The 27,620-nt window shown below is 41.3% G+C and overlaps 1 protein-coding gene across 14 annotated transcripts in view; it reads left to right on the top strand.

Annotated features, from left to right (window-relative positions):
• Window positions 1-27,620, top strand: part of ZNF536 (zinc finger protein 536) — a 352,088-nt gene that overhangs the window by 224,672 nt on the left and 99,796 nt on the right. For 10 of the 14 annotated variants that reach the window (XM_074912935.1, XM_074912931.1, XM_074912939.1 and 7 more), the window contains one exon: window positions 1,028-2,608. In XM_074912935.1, coding sequence (XP_074769036.1) covers window positions 1,028-2,608 — 1,581 coding nt within the window. Of the gene's footprint in view, window positions 1-1,027; window positions 2,609-4,905; window positions 9,202-27,620 lie in introns of those variants that run through there. The other 4 variants (XM_074912941.1, XM_074912943.1, XM_074912945.1 and 1 more) reach the window with 4 other exon arrangements.

Consider the following 27,620-nt stretch of genomic DNA (forward strand, 5'->3'; position numbering starts at 1 on the left):
TACGTGTAATATCTTCTACCTCCTTTAAAGTATAGGAAGAACAATAAAAGTTTAGTGTGGGATTCAAATATATATTTAATCCATGAAAATAATCTTACATGTTTTAAAACTCTGTTCAAGCTAATCCTAGAAAAGTGGTTATGGTAGGTAAATTACACATTTTACTACTTGAGCATTAGAAATGCCATTAGTACAAATTTAAAGGACTGCAAAAACCAGTAGATAATGCTAATTTCAAATACAGAAACTAAATATACTTTGTACTTTTTTTATTACTTGATTTCTTTTTTATTTTATTGACCACTTTTTATTTTAACTATACGTTCTTACATGCTGCAATCATAATGTAATGATATTAATATTTTATAAATCTGTATTTATAGTTCTTTATTTAGAAACAATGCAGTAGGTCTGCAGATCTTTGAATCCTTCTGGAATGGTGCCCTCCAAATAATGATAAATTACTTGTGCAGTATGCCATTTGCTAATTATATCCATGATTTACTGCAGAGCAAGACTTAAATCATTCATTTCAGTCTTGCGTAACAGTGCCATAAAATTTTTAGGTTTAAAAATGGTTTCCATGTGTATAATTTAAACAAATTTTAGAGCAATTGTATACACAAAATATTGCAACCATCCATTTGTTACATTCTTTGTCTCTCTTTTTTTTAAACTTGTACTTTTAATGATTACTGTGGTTGAAATTGTTATGCTTCATTTTCATAATCATAGCTTTTAATTCTACAACAGTTTTCTACATGTTAGATTAAGAAAAAGATGGCTAATTGTGTGTAGATACCATGTCATTCCTGAATAGCCCCACATTCTGGAAACCCATTTTAGAAATATTCAATTTATGAATTACTCTTCAATTAAAGGCATTTCTTTTTAAAAAGTGAATTATTAGCTCTAAGATCTTCTTTTCAAGCAGCTAATGTTGTTTTTTTTTTTTCTTCACTCATCCGTACACCAAAGTACAGTTAACTCTCTCTCTCTATACTTTCATCTTTATCCATACCTGTAGGTGAGAAGCCTTACAAGTGTCCACATTGTGATTATGCTGGTACTCAGTCTGCATCCCTCAAATACCACTTGGAACGGCACCATCGGGAGCGACAGAATGGAGCAGGACCACTCTCTGGGCAGACTGCAAGTCAAGAACACAAAGATGAGACATCAAGTAAAAGTTCTGTGTTTATTAGACCAGATATATTAAGAGGAGCCTTCAAGGGGCTTCCTGGTATTGATTTCCGAAGCGGCATGGTCTCGCAGCAGTGGACGTCAGGAATGCTGTCTTCTGGAGATCAGCAAGGGCAAGCGGCTAGCATGTCATCTGAAGTATCTTCAGAAAATATGAAGGGTTCAGACATATCTTCCAAAGGAACACACTTCTCTGAACTTGGCCGTGCTTACCAGAATATGGTTGGGAACGGTGTGAACTTTCAAGGGTCTTTGCAAGCTTTCATGGACAGCTTTGTCCTAAGTTCTTTGAAGAAAGAAAAAGAAATGAAGGATAAAGCTCTCTCAGATCCACTTTCAGCAAAATCTCTGGGCTCAGATGGTGGTGAGGAAAAGATAAATAGCAAGTCCTCACAGCGAAAAACAGAAAAGTCACAATACGAACCTCTTGACTTATCCGTAAGGCCAGATGCAGCCTCCCTCCCAGGTTCATCTGTTACTGTGCAAGACAATATTGCTTGGCACGGCTGCTTATTTTGTTCCTTTACAACTTCATCTATGGAACTAATGGCTCTGCACCTCCAGGCCAATCACTTGGGCAAGGCTAAACGTAAAGACAGCATCATAGGGAACAACAAAGACCAATCTAGAGAAGCTTCAGCCTCGGTTAATAAAGTGAGCTTGCTCCCCTCTTCTGTGCAGTCCAGCAAGGATGCAGTAGTTTCAAACATGCTGAGCCAGCTGGACTCGGCTTCTGAGAAAATGACCCAAGGACAAAATAAAGAGGCCCTAGGAGAGCAAAAGAGCACTGCCTGGCCCAGCCACATGGAATCCACTTTTTGTAATTTTACAACAGACTTCTATAAGCAGTTTGGTGTTTATCCTGGTGTTATTGGCACAGGAACACAAAATTCTTGCACCAGTAATGAATCCGAAATAAAAACACAATCCGAAGATGACCCAAATATTCTGCTCTCTGACTCTGTAAATAAAAGTGCTACTGATGACCTTTCTGACATAGCTTCATCTGAGGATATGGAATCTTCCAAGGAAGAAAACATTGAAGATGAGGACATTGACACAGAACCAGATATTATGAATAAGCAGTTGTCTGCCCTAAATAAAGAAAGCAGTGAAGGAGGTGACAATATACAAAGTGCAGTCACCTCACAACCAACACAAGGGCTTGTATCACCACTGCCACAAGCGTCAGAAAAGCAGTGGCACAGTCAGAATCTTCTATCCTCCCATGAAACTGCACAAGGAGTGATGAAACCTGAACAAGTTCAGGGTCCACAGGTCCTGGAGAAGCAGATGAACATGTTGTCAGTCCTAAGAGCTTACAGCTCTGATGGCTTAGCAGCCTTTAATGGACTTGCAAGTAGCACAGCAACTAGTGGATGTATCAAGAGACCTGACTTGTGTGGTAAGTTTTAGACCTTCTTTTAGACCATTTCAGAAAACACTTGTGCAGAATCATGAAGCTGCTCTTTAAATATACTTAGTCATGTTTGTTAGTCATACATTTTTTAAAATGTTAAACCCCGTGGGCCAAATTCTAGTCTTATATGTGGTCTACTCCATTGAAATCAGCAGTGCTGCATGCATATACTTACACAGGATTTTAGAAAGAACTTGCTTTTTAAACTAGAGTAGCAGCAATATAGACTATCTGTGCTAGTGGCATCTGAAGGGGATACTTACTGCTTTAGCATACTCAAAGGAGGAAAAAGTTTCAAAAAAATTTACATGGTAACTTGCAAACTTTTCAGTATTTTGATATAAGTAAGAACCCAAGAAAAACACTGGATGCTTTTCTCTCTCTTTTTTTTTTTCTTTCTTTGAAATGGGGTGTGTTCATTTACCACAATATTAATGAAATCAAAGGCCAAGTGCATGCAATGCATCTACCTGTGGTGAAGAGCCTTTTTTTTTTTTTCTTTCCCTTTTTTAAAATTATGTTTTTCTGATTTGTTTCAATGGCACCCATACAGTAGTTGCCCTTGCCCATTTTCAATATTCTAACTAGCGGTTGTACAAATAGTGATTTGCCTAATTAAGAATATGCCTGCAGGTAATTAAAAAGCCAACAACACACCAAACAAACAAACCCACCTTTTACCCTTACTAGTCTCTGATTTACAAAACTGAAGTTTTACTTCCTCATATCACACACATCGTATCTGACAAAAATGAAAGTTAAATCTAGTTGGAACACGAGAATGAGGATTTTTTCAATTGATCTCCTATTTTGTCAGCATAGTTCTTGTTTGAAAGAGATTTTAGAGTGTAAATCCTTTGAAAAACAGTATCACTTTAAAACGCAGAGTCAGCAAAGGACACAAAAACTTCAGTAATGCTTGTTTCACTTAACCTTCAAACTAATCAGAAAACTAATTGTCAGAGCTGAACATGCATAATAAAATGTATTCAAGTTCAAAAATAAAAAAAGAAAATATGATCAACAGTTATCAAGCCTGACAATTTAAAATGAAACACTAAATCTGCAAACATTTAAGAACGGTTACCCTGGTTAACTTAAGGGAAGTGGGAGCTCTGTTTGACTTTACTAGGATAGTATATGTGCTTAAAGCCATAACCCCTTCTTCGGGCCTCTCTCTGCTTTTCCAAGTGTATTAGTTGGTGTGATAAAAAAGTCTGTTTTCTCCTCACAAAGTTTATCTCACTTGAATTCTTAGAGCATTTTTGCTTCACCATGTTGTAATTACTTAAACTGAATCACAAGCCCAAGTATCCGCATGGCCTTGTAAACTTCTGTGTCTCAGTGCACCAATTCAGATAGCTGGAAATATTTCCAGATTCTTTAAAATCAGCAGTTAAATTACTGATATTTTGAAAATAGTTGATAGTTGATTTAATTTTCATCTAGTAAAATCCTACTTGGATTTTTTTTTCTCTCTATTTGTGGAGTACCATCAATCAGTTACAAAAAAAATCCAACACAACAAACCAGCAGAGAAATTACTCTAAATATACAAGTAAAAAAATTGGAAAACTAAGATTAGTTGCTTTGTACAAAATATCTTTATACTTCTTTCCAGACATAAGATATCAAAAACAACAACAAAAATCCCCCCCTCTAACGTTATTATTGAAATGAGGTCATGTTACTGCCGTTAGTTTTTTGTTTCATCTTCCAGTCAATTCAACAGACATTTTATGATGGTTTGAGTTTATATGATTTTAAAGACCATATCCCTTTCACAAGCTCTGCCCAGTGATAATGGATTTGACTTGAAGTATGAAGGAAAAAAAAAAAAAAACACAACCAGAAACTTGTCTGTTCTACTTTTTAAGCCATTTTTTAATGGAAAATGCAGTGCGAGTCCTCCTTTCTCTCCCCTCCAAAAACAGCTTTTTCAAATTCTTTACTGACATTCTATTGAGTGTTTGCAGAATATAAGTATTAAGGTTGATTATTTAAATATATTATTTCATTTTTTTGATATGTCACAGCAAAAGTGGCTGAGTATGAACAAGCCCCGTGTCAGTAGTTCTTTTTTTATTTGGTTGGCTTGGACACCGCCCACTTGAAAGTAGTGTTTTTGGGGGTTTTCATTTCCTCAGTGACATTTTATACTGTGAAATCACACTCCATCTGTGCATGCTAGTGTGGGGAATCTCACCTGATGTTTCTGCGCTTGCAGATTAGCCATCAGAAGAACCCTGTTCATTTATTAGCCTGCTTTCCCTCTTGCACAGAGCCCGTCATCTTAGTCATGGTTCCCTTTGTCTCTCCTACTGCCTGAGAGATCAGAAAACTTGAGACCCACCTTCAGCACCTGATTCTAGGGCATGATTCTTGTGTTTCTTTGTATTTTGGGAGACTGTGTGCCTGTCTTTTTACAGCCAATGATTTGTGGGTTGCTGACATCTCGAGAGAACACTGATAAACTTGATACAGTCCTTGTACAATCAAGACAGCAAGGCATGGTGCTCTTTCCTCAGTCAGAATACAGTGGAAATAAAATTGAAATAAAATATCTCAGCTTCAGTTAGCTGAGATTGCATCTTTGATTGGCCACACTAATTGAGTTAAATTTCTGGCTGCATAAAAACAAGCTGGGATTTTCAGTGATCCATGTGGATCATTTTTAGTTGGCAGATTTTACCTTAAGATAATGGGTCAGTTTTTAAACACAAAGCTTGCCATGAAAAGGGTTTAATTTCCAGAGGAGAATGCCACTAACTCACATTGTTGTTTTGGAAAGTTACCACAAATGGGGAAAGCAATCCTCAGTTTCCCTATATGTAGAGAGACTGATGATGTACACATAATTCCTTTATGCTCCTATCATGCTTCAGACTGTAGGGATGAAAGACACAGTTAGGAACAAACCATTATTACTGCATGATACAGAATTTTCTATGTCAAAATGCTGCTGAGAAAAATCACAATTTTTTGTAATATTTCCCCTTTACATATATAGCAGAATAGGAAAGAACCAACAGAATAAAATATCATTGATTAATTTAGAGTTACTCCTGACCGGTACTTGGTTTTGAAGTCTCAGGTGACTATACCTAGGAGCTGATCTTGTTAATCTTTGCTACCACGCAGTTTCTAAGAAGACATGCTTTTCCTTGCTGCTTGGCAGCCACTAGCCCAGCGTGGAGGGGAAGCCCAGGGCTCCATGGCTTGGTACCTATGCTCTCTGAAGAGAGCATCCATGTACTCTGCTTTCACAGCCCTTGCTCTTTCGAGAATTTATGCTTGGAGGTTCTAGACCTACTTTGTATTTAAGTTGTGGAAGATCTGTTTTCCTTTCCATTTATGCTCTCCTCTTTGCTTGTCTTCCCATATACATGTAGTTGTATCGCAATAATGTTCTACCTCCTGTTCTAAGTCATTAATTTACAGTGACTTGCACAGCATCTATTTATGACAAGACGCTTTTCTTTCTTTCTCTCCTTCCCTTTAAATTTTTCTGCTTTTTGTCTAAAATGGTAAAATTTCCCTAGTCGTATTCTCTGCTTGGGAAGTACTTAGGCTTTCAAAGAGCTGGTAGGCTACTGAACCATTGCCCAGAGATAGTCCTGGGCGTTAGCTAGTTGCTTAATGGGTTAGTGCTATTGAACCCAAAGTTAATGATGTCCAAAAGTATTAGTTCCATGTTGTCTCTATAAATCTAATTTGCTTCCATTCATACTTGCTTTCCTCTGCAATTAGTGCTGTTTTCTCCTGCATAGGCTCCACCCCATTATCACTTCTTTCACTGCATGAAAACAGGGCAAGGCCCTTCTGATGTATGGTAACAGCTCTGGAGTTCTGATCCTGCAAAGGGCTGAACACTTCCAGTTTCTTTTGGAGCTGAAAGCGTTCAACATTGCAGGGAATTATTAAAATGTTCAGCATTGTAACTTTCTGAAATACCTTCCAAATGTGCAACTGCAGCACAGACAAGAGGGCTGGGCAAGGGGAAGATGGATTGTGGCAGATTATTACAGCTTTATTGTCACATAATTATAGTGCTCTACCCCAATGTTTAAATAGTGAATTTAGTTGTTGTAAATTGCTTATTGCCACAGGTGTCAAAACCAAAAAGATTATAATGCTAACCCCTTCAGAACTACCACCAACATATAAAATACAGAAAAATATTTTTGATTGTTTGTGGTGGATTCACTTGAATCTTTATTGCAGCTTTTTAAAATTCTAAAATCCATATTAAACAGAAGCCAAAGGCCTGATACATCCAAGCTCTTGGACAGCTACAAGGCAGTGGAAGGTCATCCCACTGCAGCAAATTGTAGTACTCCTACCCATTTAAAGTATCTTATAATGCTCTTAAGTAACTCAGCATTTTGTCCTGATCTGCAATTGAAGGAGTAACCAGAATATTCTTTTCCTTCAAGGCAGAATGAAATGATATGGAAGTTTTACAGCAGACTTTTCTTTACCCCATTATGGTGATTTTGAAGAGGTTTCTGTAGTTTCAGTTAGGAGATCCAAGGCCGGCTTTTAGTGTATGAGCTGTACTGCTGAACAGGAGATCAGCACCTCGGCCCCCACGCCTGCGTTTCAGCCACACTTCTGGATGTCGCAGTGCCATTTGCATGGCAATATCAAACCAAACTCATATGGCTTGCTTCCTTTTTTTAATTAACTGGGAATGCCAGTGATCCAGTGAAGTTTGTGCTGCTGGATAAAAGGGTTGGTCTGTGAATAGCATTGTATTTGCCAAATGGTTCGCTAGTCATTTCAGTACAAACAAATGGATGGTGTCTGTAAGTCTGCAAACACTGTTGACATTTAGCCTTGTTTATGTTACTTTCCTTTTGCTGCATATTTTTGGCTAGAAAAGATACTGTCTGAATCAACATTGACTTCCTAAGCAGAAGCTAAGGACCCAGTCTTGCATCCCTCATTCTCGATGAGTGGGACTACTTACATGACTAAGGATTGCAGAATCAGGTCCTATGTTTATTTTACTTTAAATTTCATTGCTATATTCCTGTAATTTAATTTGGTTATATTTTGTTTTATCAGAAATCGGTCAGATAAGTTTGGTATCACCATTTGTTTACTGTTGAAAACTTTTATTTCTCACCATTTTTCATATTGCGGTGTAACATTCCCATTCTGTTTACGTTTCTGGAAATTAACCCCTAAAATATCCGATACAGCTAAGTGCTAAGTACCTTCTATTCCCAGTGAAACTGGAAGCATTCAGTCCCTCCTAGCACCAGATCTGAAAGGGAGATTGTGTTTGCAAAAGGAGGCCTTGGTATGTGCCTTGATTTCAGACATCAGTGGCCAGCCGCACCAAGGCAAATCCCTAGCACAGAAAGGCTTTTCTTTTCGTTGCAGAGACAAAATAATGATCTAAGCTTAGAGCTGTATGATTTTACTCTAAGTTTCACCTCCCAAACAATATATTCTTATTGTTTTTGTCATATCCAGGTCAAATTTAAATTATAGTTTAGGATTAGGCAGAGACATAGAGATGTTTCCAGGTCTTTCCGAAGTGAGACAATGCTCTGGTTTGTGTTTTGGTTCAGGAATACGTATTCTTGTGTCTGAGGTATAGTATTTCCTATAACTATTCATAAACATGAACAATTTAGACATCCTTGTAAGTCAAAACTAAGTGTACGATTAATACCTATTATGAGGCCAATTTTAAACAATTAATTTGGCAGCAGTTATAATTTTATGTTACAGTCTTTCAGAAATTAAATAACCAAATTCATCTTTGTGATCTAAGGAATTTAGGATATCTTTATGCAGAGATGATCTTGTTATGCACAGTATTGCATATCTGGAATTTCTGAGGTTTGCTCCCACCTATCTAGATACCTGTAGTACCAGGGATGAATAATTACCTGAGCTTATTAATTGTTTCAGCAAAGAAAAAATATATACCTTAAGTGTAAGCATTAATATATGTATACACAATACATCCACAATATATAACAAACCATACTAGTACAAAAATAGAAGTCCTGAATATGTTCTGTTATTTATGTGTTTGGCAAGCTTAGGGAATGGACTTTAGTATGAGTGAAAATTCTCTTAACATTTTTAAGGTTATTTATTGTCATTTCTATTTGAGTTTTTAATGGTCCTGTATTTTGTAATGCTTTAGCAGGAAAAAATACTGTAGTTATCTTTTTTCATATTCTTTAAGCAATATTTCTAGCTTAATATATTGTGCCAGGTTTTCCAATATTAACCAAGAAAGACAGTAAAATTCAATGAACAGCACTCTGACATCCACAATTTAAAACCTGTGATTGAAGTGAAATGTGTAAACTTCTAGTGGGTTATCATGTGCTTTGGAATAGAGTATTGTTGGAAGTAATTAGAAAATATATTAAGGTTTCCTGGTAATGAAGGTATGTAAGTTTTAATAATTGTTGCTTTCTGAATAAGTGTCAAACTATATCTTTAAATGTATATGGAGTTACAAGTTAGGTCACTTCTGAATGGAATGTAAAACAATACTAAAATGCTTCAATAACTTATCTCAGTGTTGCTAATAAAAAAAAAAGCTGTTAACCATTAGTGCAGTTTTGAGTCATTTTGTTAATTCACTCAAGAAAATTCTCTGAGAAACTATTGTACCTTTTGGTAAACCAAAGACCTCTCATGCAATCCACAGTTTTTTAATGCTTTGAGAGGCAAACTCTGCAAAGCTACTTGTTGGCCTTGTAAAGGATATTGATTAAAAATGCAGTCTTCTAAGGAGGGAGTGGTTTGTCGTTAGAACGATGCCATGTATGGGTAGGCAGGTATATAAGGGGGGGACATTAGACTTGCTTCCTCTGTCACGGAAAATATCTTGGCAATGGGGGACCTTTTTCTCCTCTGTCACTATTAAAATCCAGCGGAAATTTTTGTGGAGGCCACTGGGTTAAAAATGAGTAATGTGGGATGGATTAAGTGTGTAAGTATTAGTGTCTGGGTGCTTGGCCAGGGTGAGCTACATATTTGGGTTCAGTCCTGCAGCTGAAAGTACAGCCTTAGTGAGTAACGGGTATACAACGTCTATCCCAGTGGAAAAATACCAGGAGCATATAACCCATCTTTCTGGGTTAGTCTTGCCTAGCCTTACATTGTCACAGTCTTCAATACTGCAGATAGCACTGAACTCTCCTTTTTGTTTCCCATGGAAAGAATGTGTGGTAAGCATCCTGAGACTAGCCTCCCTCTTCAGACCCACGTACGATTCACCCAAGATAAAGCAAGCGTAGGATAACAAGCAAACCAGTCGCATCAGTCCCAGTAGTACCACTCAGGTCTATGGTAAGTGTTTCCAGGATGGGACCCGTAAGAGGCGTCCAGTTCTTTGGTCCACCACTGAGTATGCAATGGAAGCTAAAGGAAAACATGACTAGGGCTCCCAGTGTCACATCTTCATTAATGCTGTCAGTTTTGAATAAGCATATTGGTACTTTTTATTTATTCCACCAAAACACCATGAGTCAGGACCTGACATTTTAGTGTTCTGTGTCATACTGAGAAAAATCTGTACTTCAGCAGTAGGACAATTATATTATTTTGGAAGGACTAGAAATAATACAGCATTTGTGAGACAACTGTAACATTTATCCAGACGCAGTGTGAGATTGTTCTTCCTTTTATTTGGAGAGCACTTCCAAAAAAGTATCAACTAGGAGCAAAGAAAAAAAAAAAAGATAAGAAAAAGTGGCAATTATGAATCCATTTAACCCCCATAGGGTATAATCTCATCTTGTGTAATACCACTGGCTGTTACATGCCTAAACTTCTATGCAGTGAGCTGTGAATATAGTCCTTATTGTCCTGTGGGCAATATGACTAAGGAAAAAATATCTGTGTAATACAATAGAGCATTTGTCTGAATGGCGTAACCTAAGGTCCATAACATCAAATCTAAAGTTGTAATTATACAGCTGCAGTCACACCACTCAAGTGAAGGCTGTGTCAGCACTTGTATTATATAAGAAATCCTGTTTTCAAGGGTTGATGAGTCATATGCAAAAACCATTTCTCACTAGACAATTGTTCTGGTTGTTCCAAAGCAAAGTCTAGGTACAGGCCTTTCCCCAGCAGGACGTGGTACTTTCTTCCACGATATGCCATGGCTTAACTTGATGGTTTATTTTGCATGTATCTTTCCTAAGCTAGGAAATTACCTAGAAGGTTTGGGGTTTTGTTCATTTTTATTATTGTCAAAACATAAACTAATGGGAAAAAAACCCAGTGTGGATAAGGTCTTCACTAACAAGAATTATAACAGGTGAAACATACCTTTCTCAGAAATTTTAAAATTAGTTTTTTCCCAGATTGTCATTCCCAATGTTGATTTAAGTTCTCTGATCAGAACACTTCCTTAGAAGACCCAGTCACAGTTTTATTTTTTGAGATGCCTTGAAATTGAGCCTTTCAAGCTCACAGTAACTGTTATTGCCATTTGTAGCAGCCACACATTTGCTGGCAAGGAGCAAACAGGAAAGAGGTTTATTTACAGCAGCACCACAGAGGTGAACTAGGAGCACTATGCATCTCTCCCACACAAATGTAAAAGGAATACACTTAGGATTGAGACCAAATACCGGAAACCACAGTAATTTTCCTACTACATGAAATTTCTCGATAGGTATGCTGGATCTGAGGGACTTCAGCTAACAGATGCCCCTGCCCGGAGCATTGCCATTTTTACAAGCAGGTGTTCCTGAAGCCGCCCCCACATCAAGCATTTGCACCCAAGCTGCCTAGCCCACCCCATTGTCCGCGGAGCGAGACGCAGGCCAGCAAGTTTCTTTAAGCTGATCTCCTCTGATCCGGGGCGTCTGTAGTGCCGTTCCCTGCATAGAACAGCCATTGTTCAGCTCGCAGAGCAACAGTGGGGTAGAAAATAGCATGCCATGCTGGGGATCAGAGAGGGAATTGTTCCTTAATTATCTCTTACTGAAGGAAAAACCGAAGGCATATCCCAGTATGTGCCATGACTTTGGCAGAACATGAGTCTTTTAAATAAGATTTGGGGAGGGGAGCTCGTGTTCAGAAGCTGACAGTCCTCGCTCGTCCTGCAGGTCTACCTGTGTTCACGCACTGACCATGAAAAAAATAAGTTTTCTGCTTTGGATTCTTCATTGTGAAATGGAAAATAATAGTACTTATCTCCCTGGTAGGAGTGCTGTGAGGATAAATGAATTAATTAATGTTTGTAAAGCACTTTGAAGATGAAGAACATTATATAAGTCCTCAGTGTATAAATGCTTCTTTCTCTGATATAACTACAGTAAGCTATAAAAATTTATTGAAGAAAGTAAACACACATTGAAAATACGTGTTGGGTGTGTATATCCCTTCAATATCCCAGCAGCGTTTGTAAGCCCCACTTCCTGAGCAGCACAGCGCGGTGAAGCTGGTGCTGAAGCCTGCCTCCAGCCTCAGCCCTTACCCGAGCCAAGCGGCCGGCGCTCGGGGCTCTCTGCACCTGCAGGAGCTTTGCCATATTTTGGCCATAATGTCTTTCTACCAAATACAAGAACCTCAGGGGCTCTTCAGAGTGCCAGCTGGGTTGAGCCGCCGGTGTTTGACCATTGCCACGGCACACCAGCCCCAGCCGCGTTGCGGAGCTGTGCAGCACCGGCGCCCGAGGCAGGCAATGGCTCAACAACGTGTCTGGTGGGTTGCTTGGCCCCCAGCCCACCGCCAGCCTGCGGGTCCTCCTGTCCTGCGCCTGTGCGAGCAGGCCCTTGTTGGGACTGAGGACCTGCCACGCTGTCTGCCACCGTTTGTCCTCTCCTTTTCAGCGTCAGTGTGATGCTCAGTGTTCAGTCCTCCCAGTGCTTGGCAGGTCCCAGTGTTCCTGCTCGCACTCTGATGTGGTGGCTGAACTGGCTGTTGTGTGGTTTTTAATTGAATGACAGTGATGTCAATTCGCTACTTGTAAGGTAAAATTTTTATTGCCTGCTTTTTGACGTTACCATCCTAGATTACTCCTTGCTGCTTTACTTGATTGTTTGTTTTTTTTTTTTTATTCAAGCCAGGAAGTGCGTTTGGTCCCAAACAGCTCACATGTATAACAAGGCAAGTTAAGAGGATGCAGGAAAGGAAAACCAACACTTCAGCCATATAGAGATGTGAAATTTATCAAGAGAGACATATAAGTAAAGGTTTGTGCATTGCAATTAACAGGTTAAAGACGAAATTCAGGATTTCTTGGGGGCTCTCCTCAGTTCACAGCTGCCATAGTTTGTGGACCTTACAAGAAAGGACCACGTTAGCCCTAACTGTGTCTTGTTTCACTTCTCCCTTTGCACAGTTAACCCTTATTTGGTCTGTGTGCTCAGTTTTCTTTTAAATCCTTTCAGATATTCCTGGTGAACCTGTTGCTGGTTTAGCATGCCAGTTGGAGTGCAGAGGAGCGCAGCGTGCTGCTCCGGCGGCTGCAGGTGCCCCACCAGCATGGGCTGGTGAGCCCCCAGCCCCGCTCCTGCTGTGGGCAGCTGAGGGCTCTGCACTCCCTGATCAGCATTTGAAGAGGGGGACAAAGCTTTTGCCCAGCGAAGTCTGCTCCCTTGCCATGTTCACCCAGATGCCAAATGCACCAAGACGCATTACCAGCACAACCAGACATCCCCAAACTCTGACTGGCACCAACATGCACCCAGCAGTGTGGCTGATTTTTCCATCCCCTAACATGAGAACTATTTAATAACAGGAGGATTTATGGGTGTATTCACTAATAGTTATATAACTCTATGTTGAGGTGAAAAATTAAAAAACAAACCAGAAAAGCTTTCTCAAAGGATAGAGGTGGGAATCCCATTAACATGACGGCTCCCTCTTTAGTTGCCAAAATGATTGACAGCTGGATAAGGTCAGAAGATGAAAACCAAGCCATGGGGGAGAGAGCAGGGAGGGGAGGGGGCCAATCAGTTGAATAAAAAACTGAGTGTCAGTGCTGGGGAAGGAGAAAACCAGCACTCCCACTAGAAAAATCCTCACCCTCTGCTCCCCTACTGTTTGTTTGGGGAAAATGCTGCAGCTTAATCAGAATTATTTACAAGATAATGGTCCATTGTTTGTAGTAAGACAGATGCTGTCTGTGGGAATTTGGTGTTTTATGCTCTATGCATTACAGTGCCATTGCTGTGTACAGATGGGATCACAGTGGTATTGTTGTTATCCACTTTTTGGAAATTTGGAGGATCCTTACCGTGAAAGGAGGATCCTTAAATAGAAAAAGAAATAGTTTTCTTGGGCCCGGAACTGGGATTTCTCTTAAGGTAGAATTGTATTTGTACATGTATGGGAGAAGCAAAGGACAAGGTGGACGCACTTTGCTTGAGACCTACAGCATGAAGGGTCCCTAGGCTGACTTTATGTGGTGGTGGTGGACATGAACTCAACAGATGGGTAGATCCTGTCTGTCTTTCTAAAGGCGAGGAGATACCTTCTGGTGGGGTATGTTGGTGCACCCTCCTTTGCTGGTGGCTGGCAAAGTCAGTTGCTTAGAAAGTGGTGGGAGAGGTACACAATCACATCTGTGTGAAAGTAGGGCTTGCCTGCTGAGTAATCATCCTCTGGTTGTGCAATTGCAATGTGTGGTGTTCCCTGCCAGCCTCCCCATGCTGCAAGTTAAACACTGAACTCTTCTGTTTCACCAGAAAACTTCATCCTGATGATTTTGTGGGTGACGCTGTGGGAAAGGAAAACTAAGTTTTCACTGGATTTATACTGAAAAAAAAAAAAAAACAACCAAAAACCCAAAGAGAAAAATCTTTATTTATTTAGAAGATCAAATGCAAGAATTTTTTTAAAAACTTACTTAATCGCAGCAGAAATTGTATTTCCACAAGCATCCCCTTCTGGCCCAAGTAGAAAGTTCAATGTGGAGACCTAGAGCCTGGCAAAGGGGACAAACCCATGACATGCAGGTGGGTGACGCAGTGCCATGTGAGAATCGCTGCATCCAGAAAGAATAGGGAGCTCTGGTGAGGCCAGTGGAGATGGCTGCCTCCATCAGCATGTCCATCTCACCGGCTGCCCGGGTCTGTCCCAGCAAAGGGTGGGGGACAGCAGCACTCACAGCTCATTCCCATGACCCTGAGGTGAGAGAGGACAAGGACCACGCCATGCAGAGCTCTGCAGTGCTGTGCCTCTCTCAGGAGCAAATCCTGCCTTGCCTTTGCTACCCAAGCAACCAAAGCCTTGGGATGAGAAGTTCCTCCTTGGGTCACTGCACTTTGAAGCAGGACCTGCAAATAAGGTGCAGGACAAGGGGGTGGAGGGTGTCTGGGTGGGTGTGGGTGTATGTGTGTGTGCACGCACTTCCTCTCTCAAAAATCTGCTTTTAGTGTGCAATAGCTCACATATTACCTCGTCAAAGACCGGTGTGCACCAAAGGCAACCAAGAGACGACAAATCACCAGAAAGGCTCCAGAGGGGATTTTGAGCATCCACGACTGGTATCCCAAGATCCATTAGCTTTAAGGTAAAACAGAAAACAATGACCTTCTTTTTTGTATGCAAGATAATTAAGCTGTCTTTCCATCACTGCAAAATACCTGAGTTTCCCCAGAGAAAGCAGAGGGCCTGCGTATGGGCAGTGAGACAGGGGAGGGCAAGGAATGACTGATTCACAGGTTTTGGGGTCCATGCAGCTGGGAATGGGTTTCCAATATCAGCATGTCCTCCTCTGGGTGGGAACCCCCAAAACAGGTGGTGGGAGGAGGCAGCTCCTGAGTCCTCCCTTCCCTCTGGGCTCAGTGTGCTGCCAGGTACAGAGCCGATAGCATCAGATCATGAGTGGAAACCACTTTGCCCAAGAAGAGGGATCTCCTCTGGTTTCTGTGAAATGGAGTTTTCCAAGAATACCCTCGAAGGGTTAGATTGGCATGGGAGATTGCCATTCCTGAGTGATTTCATTTTTCCTGTGTCTCCAATGGGATCTATACAAGGAGCTCTTTTTTCCTCCAAGTCAGCATTTATTTGCAAAATCTTAATTTTGTATTTCCTGACATTTAAACTTTTCAGCCTAATGTTCTAATAAGGATTCTGTCCGTCCGTCTAAATAAAGCTTCGTTCTAATGAGGACACCATCCATCTCCTGAGATGGAGCCGTAACGACTTCCAGCCTCAGTGTAATTTTAGCTAGGCTCCCTTCCCCACCCTCTTGTCCCCATAGGTCTTTGTTTGGGGTGTAAATTATCTGTTTTGGGACAAAGTTGTGCAGAATTTCATTTTGGGTCAAGTGACTGAGCTATTGTGTGAGCCTCTGCTTTCTCTCTGAAAAGGGGGATTTTGCTCACTCCCAGTTGTATGTTCAGTGCCTGCTTATTTGCAGTTTCTGTTCATAAGACTGTGGGTTTTCATGCCAACGATTTTCTGTTTGAGTTATTGGAGTAGGGAGGTTGTGGGAGCATGCCAGTGTCAAAGGTTGTCGCTTGAATGATAATTAATAACATTATCAGACTGATTATGTGTTTAGATGTCCAGAATCAGGAGTGAATTGAACTTGTTAAATTTAATTCCTACCTCCAAATATCTGACTGTATCCCGTGGCTGGGAGACTGGCGTGCTCACCAGTCTTGCATTTGCATAAAGGACAAAACTGGGAATTTGAAAGGGCAACAACTAATGAGAATTGCTGAAATTCTGGGCTTCTGGCGTTCATAGGGCTTCTCCTACGGCACCATCGCTCTGCAAGCTTTTGCCAGGCAGTGGAAAGCACAGATCGGGTGCATGATAATGTTTATAGACCCCGGTTTCATTGTGTCAGCCGCTGACTGAAACGTCGAGTCATTTGAGATTGGAGATTATGTCTTTTAAGGTCCCGAAGAGCCGTTTCACATGCGACTGATTACCTCTGTCAGAGGCGGGAGAACCGGGTCCCACCTCAGTGGGTGGGATCTGAACTCATGCTTTCAGAGGTCAATAACAGGGTTTTTAGACCTTTGTGCCTCTCAGTCCCTTATAGCCAGACCTTTTCTGTTAAAACTGTTTAAATTACAAACCAGTAATAAAAGGATCATATGTGTTTCCCACTGAACAGGTTCTTTAAGGCTATTATGATAATTAAAAACATATGGTGCCTACACAAGTCAGAGGGAAACCACAGATGTACAAATTAGGTATTATATAAGGTTTTTCTTTTTTGCCCTTTCAAAAACAACAAGCCAAAGAAGTACAAAGAGATAAAGATGGAAATTTTTTTGGAGATGGTAGGTAGCATTTTGTATTTTTAATCATGAAATATGTAAACCTCCTTTCTTATACATAATCAGAACAAACTCTTTCTAATACGCAGGAAGAAAAAAACAGTAGCATAAGACTGCAGTATTTATGGAAGGAATAAGGAAACACTTTGTTTCATGCAAGTTATTGGAGACCAGGAAACCTTTTGCATTTTTTATGATGTTTCCCTGCACAGACACAGAGGATTATATTTATTAAATATTGAATTATATTGAAATTGGATTGATGCAGCCAAAGAAGGACATTTCTTTGTATTCCATTTTTTTCTCCTTTTAAAAAAGGGAAATGTACTAATATTGATTGCAGTACAAGTAGTCATTTGTTTTAATTTAAAAATATAGGATTGATTTTGAGAAGGTGATAAATACTGCTAATAAAAAAATTCAAAATGGGGATTTATAATGATTCTCTGTTAAGTCAATGGTTTAGCGAGGCTAACTTATAATAAAAGTAGAGACGTGCTGAACTATCCATAGCTAATGGGTTGTTTGCCGCTTGCTAGCACTGCAAACTTCCCTTGGTTTGCCGGGTCCTGCTACAAAAGGTAAAATTTACATCACCTAACACTCCTCACTCCTTGTTTTGTCTTTCTTGTGCTAAAAGTGAGCAGCTGAGGGCCTCTCTGAAATACCTCTGTCGTCTGCATGTGGAGGGGCTGGGCCGACGTGCAGACACGTGCGGAGGTCAGAGAGGGGCCGGGGCCGGGCGCAGCTGCTCCGGCTCTGGCGCTGGTGGCTGGGCAGGGTGGCGGCTCCCCCAGCGGGGCGGGGGGCTCCACGGCGGCTGGGGCCTCAGCCTCGGCACGGTCCGTCCTGGGGGAACACGGGTGGGCAGGTCGCCGCAGCACCTGCGGGAGCCCCGAAGCCCCGTCACTCGTCGCTGTTGCTCTGAGCTCCGTGGCTCAAGCGGCGCCAGCATCTGCCTGGCACCCCGCCCTGCCTGGAGCGGCAGGAGGCCCTCCTCTCCTCCTCTCCTCCTCTCCTCCTCTCCTCCTCTCCTCCTCTCCTCCTCTCCTCCTCTCCTCCTCTCCTCCTCTCCTCCTCTCCTCCTCTCCTCCTCTCCTCCTCTCCTCCTCTCCTCCTCTCCTCCTCTCCTCCTCTCCTCCTCTCCTCCTCTCCTCCTCTCCTCCTCTCCCAGGAGACTCCTGTGTGCCCGCAAGGAGCACAACTGAGGCAAGTCCGCTGGTGTGAGCCCTGCCGGGGCTGGGCAGACAGCACCCCAACAGCCGCAGCACCCCAACAGCCGCAGCGATGAGGGACGCTCCTTCCTAGCGCTCCCGTGGCGGCATGGCACGGAGGGCGGCCTGCCCCGGCCTTGAGGCGGGCTTGCTCTCCTACCCCACGAAGGGGATGCTGCCAGCCCCGGAACCGCTCCCCGTGTGCCGCCCCGCGGGCTCAGCCCCGAGGGCGCCGCGTCCTGCTCCCGGGCAGGCAGCCTCTGGCTACCGCGGGGACCCCACCCCAAGATGCAGTCCAGTGGTCTGGAGGCCTTTTCCTCTGTTCACTTATGTTTTGTTCTGTCTGTTCACAGAAAGTAAACGATTTTTTTTTTTTTTTCCCCCAAAGGAACTTTTAGAAGAGGAAAAAAAAATCTGGGGAAAGAGGAGAGGGAGAAGCCTGATGCTAATACTTCAGATTTGCAGGAGCAGTGGCTGAACAGGCATTTCTGAAGAGAGGCTTTTCTTTTATTGAGTGAGTGATAGCAAACTCAGTGTTATTTCACATGTAGGTATTACCATTTTAACTTTTACCGAGGTAAAATAACACCTTGTCACTCAGTGCAAATACCAATCACAAAATGAATTAATTGTAATAACTGTTGTCAACAGAACAAAAGACTTGTTGCTTTCCTAAGCAGATTTCAGTGCCACTGATAACTATATACAGAGGTTCCCATTGGGCTTAGTCAGTGTATGTAGTCAGAACATAATTTCATCTGTCTTTCTCTGCACTTTGTTGTAAAAGTCTCAGAAATTGAGTTAAAAACCTGTATTTTTTATATATTGCTAAGTATACACTTTCCCAGTGCTTATGATTTTTTTTTTCTCAAAGAATCCCTAAACATTTTTACTAGTTAATTAACACTTTTTCATGGCTAATTTGTTAAAGAATTAACAAGCTTATAACAGTCTGCGTAATCTGTTTATTCACCTTATGCCGTGATGGACACTTACTTTCAGAGAAACTATGGGCAGCTTTTTTGCTACATAAAATATATTTTTGCTAATGTTACTTCTCTAGCCAGTCATCCTTATCTAAAGTGAACAGTGCTAGCCCAATAGATGGGTGAAGTTTTCCGTTGAAAGGGGGGGGGAAGAGAGAAAAAATCAGCCAAGAAAAGCAAAATTCTTCATACTTGTGCTAACCACAAATTTATTCAAGTGAAGTTGGGGGGGGGGGGGGGGAGAACTAATTAACTAATTTCACAAAGGAGCCTTAGTACAGCAGGAATCGGTGCCAGTATGCTATACTCATTTTACATGGCTATTTAGCTTAATAATCAAAAATACTATGGCATGTCCTCTGTATTTTACTGCAAGTGATATATATTTTCTTAAAGAAACATATATTAGTGTTGCAACCTGGGATAGTCGTAGATGCCAGTGGAATAAACACTCATCAGGAACTGACCCATAGAGTGGTCAAAGGTCCATTTTGCATCCTTATTTAACAGATTGTATACTTTAGATTGCTTCCCCCCCTCTTCCCCTTCAAAGCATACCAACAGCCTTCATTACTCCCTGGCCTCCTTGGGAGCAGAATCACAAACTCAGATAAAATATATGGAAAATTAATTATCCCTGTATCTTCCCCTCAAAATAAGCCAGAGAGGGTGAAAATATCCCCTGTAAAAGTCTGTTTGGGTAAGGCTTTCCCAGCCCGTTGCTGGAGTGAAGGGGTGGTAGGCTAACAAAGCACCAGCAGAGCAGCTGTGCATCGTTAACCAGGTCCTGCTGCTCTTATCTCTCACTTGATTAACTGGGGTGCAGCTCACTGCCACAGCACCCTCTTTGCAAGAGCAAGAAGCACCTTGGAACCACAGTAAGACCTTGCTGGGACCCTCTTCTTTCTGGGCCCAGGGAGGCTGGAGGGCCAGGAGCCTTGTGCAGTCTCTTTATGGGGTGTGTAGTGGGTTGAGCTATTGCCATGTACCTTTGGTGCAGGGAATGTCTGTGGTTTCCCCTCAAACCCTCTGCTGTCAATAACATTAGGTCTGTCTGTCTTGTTGGTAACTTCTGTGTCTTCAGCCACCAGTCAGTCAAACGTTCCTGTTTGTACTGGGAACTTGCTTTTTACATGGGTAGCGCTGCTCTGCAGCTGCACAAGAGCATCCCTCTGTCGTAGCATGGGCTTGTAGTGTTGGGGAAGGACCTACTCACTCACAGCTCTGGAGGGCTGACATATGACTTGGTGTAAGCTACACCACATTTGTTCTTGCAGTCTTCTCTTGCTTTTATTGTCTAAAGTAAATAGTCCTGAATATGGCTAAGTGATTCTTCTCTCATGCACTTCCTATGGCAGAGGGGACTGGAATATCCATGACAATGCAATTGTGCTGGAGCTTGAGTGGTTTTGTTTCAGCAGCTTTAGGCCAAGGCTGTGGTTGCTCTTGTGTGGATGTGCAGGGACATGAGAGGGCTTGTGCGAGAAACTCTCCCTGCAGGTTCAGGCATTCATCAGAAAGAAGCAGCTCTGGGAGCGAGCTGTTGTTGTTGTGGCTCTTGCGTCAGAATGGTGGCTGGTGTGCTGCAGTGGTTTTTGGGGCACCCTGGCTTTGTGTTCAGAGCAACCTTCAGCCAGTGCTGCTTGGGTTCTGCTGCACCTCCACCGTTGCTCCTCCTCTTCAGTTTACAGCTTACCTGCAGAAGTAAGGTTTTAGATGGAGGGAGGGGCATGAAAAAGGATGACTAGCATCTTCTCTGTATTCTAATGCTGTGCAGGTGAGAGTAGCAGATCTGCTTGGGATGCAGCAACCATCCCTGTATGGACTCTTGTGGTGCTTTCAGGAATGCCTGGTGTTGGAAACCCTGGGTCAGGCTGGGTATGGGCAGCACAAACGCGACAGGAGGACGCGTCTGTTCCCCCCACGCCAAGCTCTGTACTCTGGGGGGGAGCAGGGAGATTGCAGTGCTCTTTACCCTGCTGTCTGCTGCCTCCCCTCCACTCACCCGTTTATATCCCAGTAAATCTGTTTGAAAGATAGAAAATACTCCCAGCCTCTCATATAACACCATCACTTATGCTGACCGGTGCTTTTTGCTGTTGTGACTTGGCTGTCGCATTCTTTCTCCACCATTCCTTTGAGGTGTGCTAATGAGGGCATTCCTCCGGAGTTGAGAGTTAGGGTGCTTCAGGTCAGATAGCCCCAGCCCTAGCCAGGAGCTTTGTGCAGCAGTGCCCAGCAGCCCCAGTGACTGGCAAGATGGGGACCTGCAGTACGTCTTGTTGTCAGAAGGGCTGATTTCAGATTTGCTTCTCAGCCATCGTTGTTCTGTGGTTTTTTCTGCTCCTCTTTGGGTGATTAACTATGAAAAGAAGCGTTTCTCGTTTCTGCAAGCCACTCCTCTCCCTGCTTCTTGGCACTAGTTGCTAATCAAAACAGGACTTTGATAGCCAAATGGCATTTGGCTGAGCCAAACACAGAGCTAGACACACAGGCTTCTTGTGATCAAGCACTTTATTAATGTGAGGTTTAATGCAAGTTCATTCGCAGCATGTGGATCCAACAGTAAACGTTCAACAATCTAATTCTGTAGCACTATGTTTTATTTAGCATGAAGATATTCCAGTGTATGAAAAAGCAGTACTCTGCTTAGGAGCAATGTTTCAAAGGATTTAAAAAACATTATTACTTTTTTGCTCTTTCCAGAGAAAAGGCACGTTAACCTGTCATTTTATAAAGGTGCCTGCTTTTTTTTTTGTTTTGTTTGTTTGTTTAGAAACAGATTTGATTTTTTTTTTTAAAGTTAAGCAATTGCAGATTCCTAAACTAGTAAACTTTTACAGTATTTGTATAATTCACGTTCATGTAATACCAGAATATTCTGAGAGACATTTTGGGGAAATTTGTAAAACGAATGTGCTTCCTGGCAGAGACCTTGTACGCCAAGTTTTAGCCTGGGCTGCATTTTTACAGCTGAGTTATAAACCCCTGAAAAACAGGATTTATAATGGAAACGCTGACACAACCTTAACCATAGCAGTGCTATCTGGTGCTGCTATAATATACTGTACGAAGAAATCAGTTCATTAGTTAGTTATAAACAAAGGGCAGAGATAGTAAATTACAGTAGGTATTTCAGCAGTTTTCTATATATTTATGACACAAAAATATGCAGCTGCATTTTATTTCTTGAGACAGTATTTAAGGATTTCAGATTTAATACACATTAGTTTGGTTATGCACATCGTGCATTTTGGTCTTGCTGTTCCTCTCGTAGTTTTATTCATGGTATTTTCTTCTTTCTCTGTTGCTCATTAGAAAAATGTTAAAAATCCATTTTCATCTGATTAATAATAAAGCTGATCACATGTAACCTAATTTTGCTGCCCCTGTCTGTGGAGTCATATACAAAGTGACCTTTGAATCACCACTGGGCCCATAAAGCACAATAAGCACCATTGTCCTGTCAAAAATTGAAGATGTTTTACATCATTACAAAATTTAATGTTCCATCTTTTCAAATGCACTACTTTTCAAAGGCCACATTCCAATTGAAGCTCATTAAAATCAGACTCAAGTTTCCTGTGGTGGGGATGAGAAAGAGTTTCTCATGCATTCGGAGTAATATGAATCACTCTTTTAAAACAGATATGGTTACATATTAGTTTTGAAAGGTACAGTAACTGCTGAGCCTCCACTGTCTGCAACAGTGAGGCTTTTGTACTTATAAATCTAATAACTGCCTCCTGATCCCTTGTACTTCATCCACACTGTATCCTATTTACTTATGAATAAATCAACTTTCTAAATAAAATTGTTGTTCAAAAGTTCAGGGGTTGAATTATAGGAGTCTCTGGCTCAAAGCTTCTATTAAGGTTTTAGCAGACATCTGTAAAACTCTTGTTAAAAAAAATTTCGTTTTTTCTCAAAACTCCTTGAATACATTAGATTTGGAGGACCAAATTCTTTTCTGGAACAGTCCTTTAGAGTCTGTTGAATTTACACAGAGGCTGACTTTACCTCTTAATCTTATAGAATAATTTCTCGTAGTGTTTTTTTAATAAAGCAAAAAGAACTTTGATAAACTGATGAGCTGTGTGTAAGTATATTATCATGCTCGTAGTATGCTAATAGAGATACTCAGAATAGTGAAAATACTGAGGTATTCAATGTAGCATTATTAAAAGGCTGATTGCCACTCCATTCCACTTTTTTTGTGATAGGGGCTGGCAAGCTTCACGTAACTCCATTTCCACAAACAAAACCAAAGTTATTTCAAGCCTTTTAAGAGTTAATGTTGCACTACTGTATCTACACATGACTGAATCTTGTACGTGCTGATAACCTACATGTAAAGCAGATGTATATAAATATTATTGCACATTTTGTTTACTATAGCTATTACATGGTCTTGCATTACATTTTCATCTATTGGTCACGTGAAATATAAACTGTGCTGCAAAACACAGTGCATTAAACATTTGTGTCTGTCGTCTTCATAAAATGTATGGTGAATACTATTTTCAACTGTTGACAGACCCTGAACATGTTTCCTCTAAGTTTATGATCATGAAAATACAGCTATAATTTGCCAGGCACTGTTGCAAGTGAAACAGAATGAGCAGGAACGTCAGTCTTTTATCAATATTGCATTAAGATGCTATTGCATTTTCAATATTCCTAGTATAGCTCATTAACATGGTATATTAGCATAACACCACGTGATAAAGTCAGGTGCACGCCATTCTCACATTTCAGTTATAATGTTTTTAATGCTTACGGTGGTGTAAAAGAGTACAAACCCAGTCTGAGGTCTGTGGATATCAAGAGCTATACAAAAGGCAACTCTTGCATAGATCAAGAATATGGAATACCATATGCTGGTATTCCTGCAGTACACTGATATCCCATTAAGCATTGAGATCTTGCCAGCCACAGTTCAATCATATTTTTACTATAGTATTGTACAACACCAGACATTCTCAGTTCTTATATTGAGTTGTATTCTGTGTCACTGTATGCTGAGATAGCGCTGAACGAAATTCTTCAACTTTCCACAGTAATAGTAATCTTAACCTAATCTTAACCTCATCTAACACGCAACTAGAAGTGGGTTTGGTTGATCCATAAAAATATGAATTATTGGATAAAGATGGTTTGTCTAAGCAGTCTGTAATTGCTGGTGCTCTGACCTTCCTCTGGTCAGCTGTATCATGTTTTAATCTCAGCCTTTGTGGAGGTTCCTTCATTTGTTATTAATAATAATTACTAGTATTCCTGATTTTATTAACTAGGTAAATCAGTAGATTATTGAAAGTAGCAGGTATTTTCATGCTAGCCTATCCCTGTATGTAGATAAAATTAGCTGGTTTATCATCTGCTTCATGCGCTTTGCTGTGAATTAAGTTTGGCACTGACCAGATTTCATACCTCCTCCCACTTTCCAGCCCACCGTGGAGCTGAGACCAGAGGAGGCCCTCTCTCCCCTTTCAGCCCTGGCCTTCTGAAGAAGCACGTGAAATCTTTCCTCTTCCCTCTGTAAAGCATAGACTTTCCCATTTTGCTGCTTACAACTCATATGGAAATGAGTAAACTTCGTGGCCTGCTAAGGGCTGCTTTATGAAGTGCTAAAAGGCTTTAAAGCAGGCAGACACCACAGCTGACCCTGCTGCTGGAGGCGGGTGGGCTAGTGGGCATTCCAGAGGGCTTCGCTCCTGCGCTGCCCACTGGCACCCTAACTTGGGAATGGTCCCTTGTAGCAGAGAAATTTATGCCCTTTTGGGGTGGCCACACCCCTGGGAGCCACGGTGCCTCCAGGGATGCCAAGCAGAGCCCCTTCTTCCAACTGGAGTAGGCTTTTTTGGGTGTGAGCTTTGGGGCAGGTTCTCCCCAGGGTGGTGGGTGCTGGACAGTGATGCTATGTTAGCTCCCGCAAGTGGCTGCGTCCACACCGGTGTGCTACCTGCCCTCCCGAACACCTCTTCCCTCTGTGTAGAGGTTTGCACATCTCTTCTTTGATCATAATTTCTGGTTTTGACATACAGTAGCACCCAGCTTCCGGAACTGACCTCAGAGATTGAAGAGCAATAGATTGTGTAAAATAAAGCTTGAAATACTTTGCTCATTCTGCCTGACAAATGCTGAACTGTACCTTTCCCTCTTTCAGAATCAGTAGCACAACCTCAGAGAACAAGAGTTGAAATTGCAGCACTTGCTGCAGTTCAGTTCTCAGGTCATAGTCTCAACCACAGTAATTAGTAACGAGCATCTGTATATACAAGAAAAAAGGGGCTACTTCTAATTCCTGTGTACTCCTATGAAGAAACTTGAACAAAAAAAGGAAAACCAGATTGCTTTGCTCCTTTAACCCAGCTTACACTTATTGAATCCATAGCTGGTACTGAAAGTGCTTGAAGGGATTAGGTTATGTTATGAAGCATGCTATGGCATAACAGCTACTGAGCAGGCTGAACCGCTATTGTACATCAGCCAGAAGTGGAAAAACACTGACAGCAAACTCTGAAACTGTCTCTTGCAGGCAGTTTTCCTTAACCATTTTTCTCACCTTCTGAAAAGCCCAGACTCACAGGGAGACTGTATTCCAGCCCACTTTTACTTTGTGTTGCTGATTGTCCAGCAGACATCTCCCAGTGCAGGGACCCAGGTCTGTCTGTTGAACAGAGGTGACTGCTGATGATGGAGAACTTCCTCTACTCTTGAAGATAGCATGTGGATGAGTAGAAGATTGTTCCTTTGAAGAAAAACTTCAGTCAATACACACTTGTCTATTTAGGACAAGGCATTTAATCTGCATTTTCTGCGAACTTTATGTACTTTATTTTCCCCATTAATTTTCTTAAGCAAAGTCTACAGACAGATATATCTCTTAGGACCAGGTCTTTATTATTTCTCATTTAGAACATTCTGTTGCCTACAGTGGGCACCATTAAAAATTCAGCATTTGCCCTCATCAGTAATTGCTCTTAATAGGAAATAGCATGTTACTGTATAGCAGGATACAGTGGTTACAGGACTAAGAGTTGTGGGATGGTGCTCACTATATGTACACCTTTAATAACAGTACTTCTGCCTCTGCCTTAAGTCTACGTTTTCCAACATGTACTCTTCCATAACTGTGGATGCAAAAGCAGCCAGGCAATTTATTTTGGCTTTAATGGCCTTCTCCCTGGAAAACATAACTCCTTATATTGTGTAAGCTTAGCTGGCATTGGGTGCATTGACAGGGTCAGTAAAGGTGTTATGTCTGCAGAATGCACATGTATAAAGTTCTGAAATTCTCTTACAAGCAGAAGAGTTTCAGGTGTTATAAGCTGAGATTTATCTTGATGATCATAAATTCACTTCAATAACAGCTTACTGGATAAGTGATTTATGTGTCAGAAAAACAAACAGTTGGTATGTAAGCAATATGCATGTTTTGGGAGCGGGGTGACTTGCTCTTTCCTAGTTGTCTCATGTAAGGATTTTTTGATGTTGTTGTTGCACAATATATTGTAGAGGGAAGGAAACACTCTGCTCCAATGGAGAAGACAGGTCTATGTCTACATTTCAAATTCAGGATTGCATGTAGGGGTATGGATGGCAGAAGAGACCAGTAAGCAATGCAAATATAGATGTGCTAACTTGAAAGCTAATACCAGAATTAGATTTGTAACTATGTAAGGCATAAATCTGAATATTGGTAACTAAGATCCTTAGGGTATGCAGGCATATTTTGAAACGACAGGTACTGTGTTGTTTTTACACCATACACCTGACCGTGTTTCTGGCAGAGAGCAGGAAAGTCTACTGCTAAATGCTTCAAAGCCTCCCCCATCTCTTCAGAAACGCAGAAAATGCTCATTGGCTTCTCCTGCCCATCCCGTATACCCAGTTTATTCATTAGCAGACTAGATCCTCATTATGGTGATCTCATTCATTAGCAGACTAGATCATCTGGTGCTTCCAAACTTCTTGTTTCAAAGCGTCATCTTCAAAGTCCACGCTGCTGACAGTACCAGGCTGTGTCACGGCTGCTTGGGACTTGGAAGTTGTTCTGTGAGCCAGTGTGTTTTCTAACAAGCAATCTAGATGTGCAAGAGAGAGAGAGAGACTTGCATAAACAGGGATGGGAGAATCCTATAGGAATTGCAAATATGGCACCCAATAATGTTAAAGTAATGTAACCAGTTAGGGGATTGACTGATAGGCTTCAAGGAGAGTTCAAATATGACATGACTGCTAAACTGAGTTTTAAAGCTGGGGAAGCTGTGGTAGAACAAGAGCAGGAGGGGACACATGTGTGTGCATGTTAATGGCAGGTGAGAATTATTCTGTAATTTTCAAAGAAAGGAGCAGACTTTTTTTTCAGTTGAATTTTCTTTTGTACATTCAATTATGAAGCTCAAAAGTTGTGTAGCAATTAACCGAGGAGTGCTGTCCAGTTAAAAGCTGAGAGAAACAAGGGTTTATTGAATGGCAAAAATGTGACTTTTCAGAGAAAAAAAACGGTTTCATGCTTTTTCTCCAAGTATAAGAACATCCAGCTTAAATAGAG

The sequence above is a fragment of the Athene noctua genome, chromosome 9, assembly GCF_965140245.1.
Source record: "Athene noctua chromosome 9, bAthNoc1.hap1.1, whole genome shotgun sequence".
NCBI classification, from domain to species: domain Eukaryota; kingdom Metazoa; phylum Chordata; class Aves; order Strigiformes; family Strigidae; genus Athene; species Athene noctua.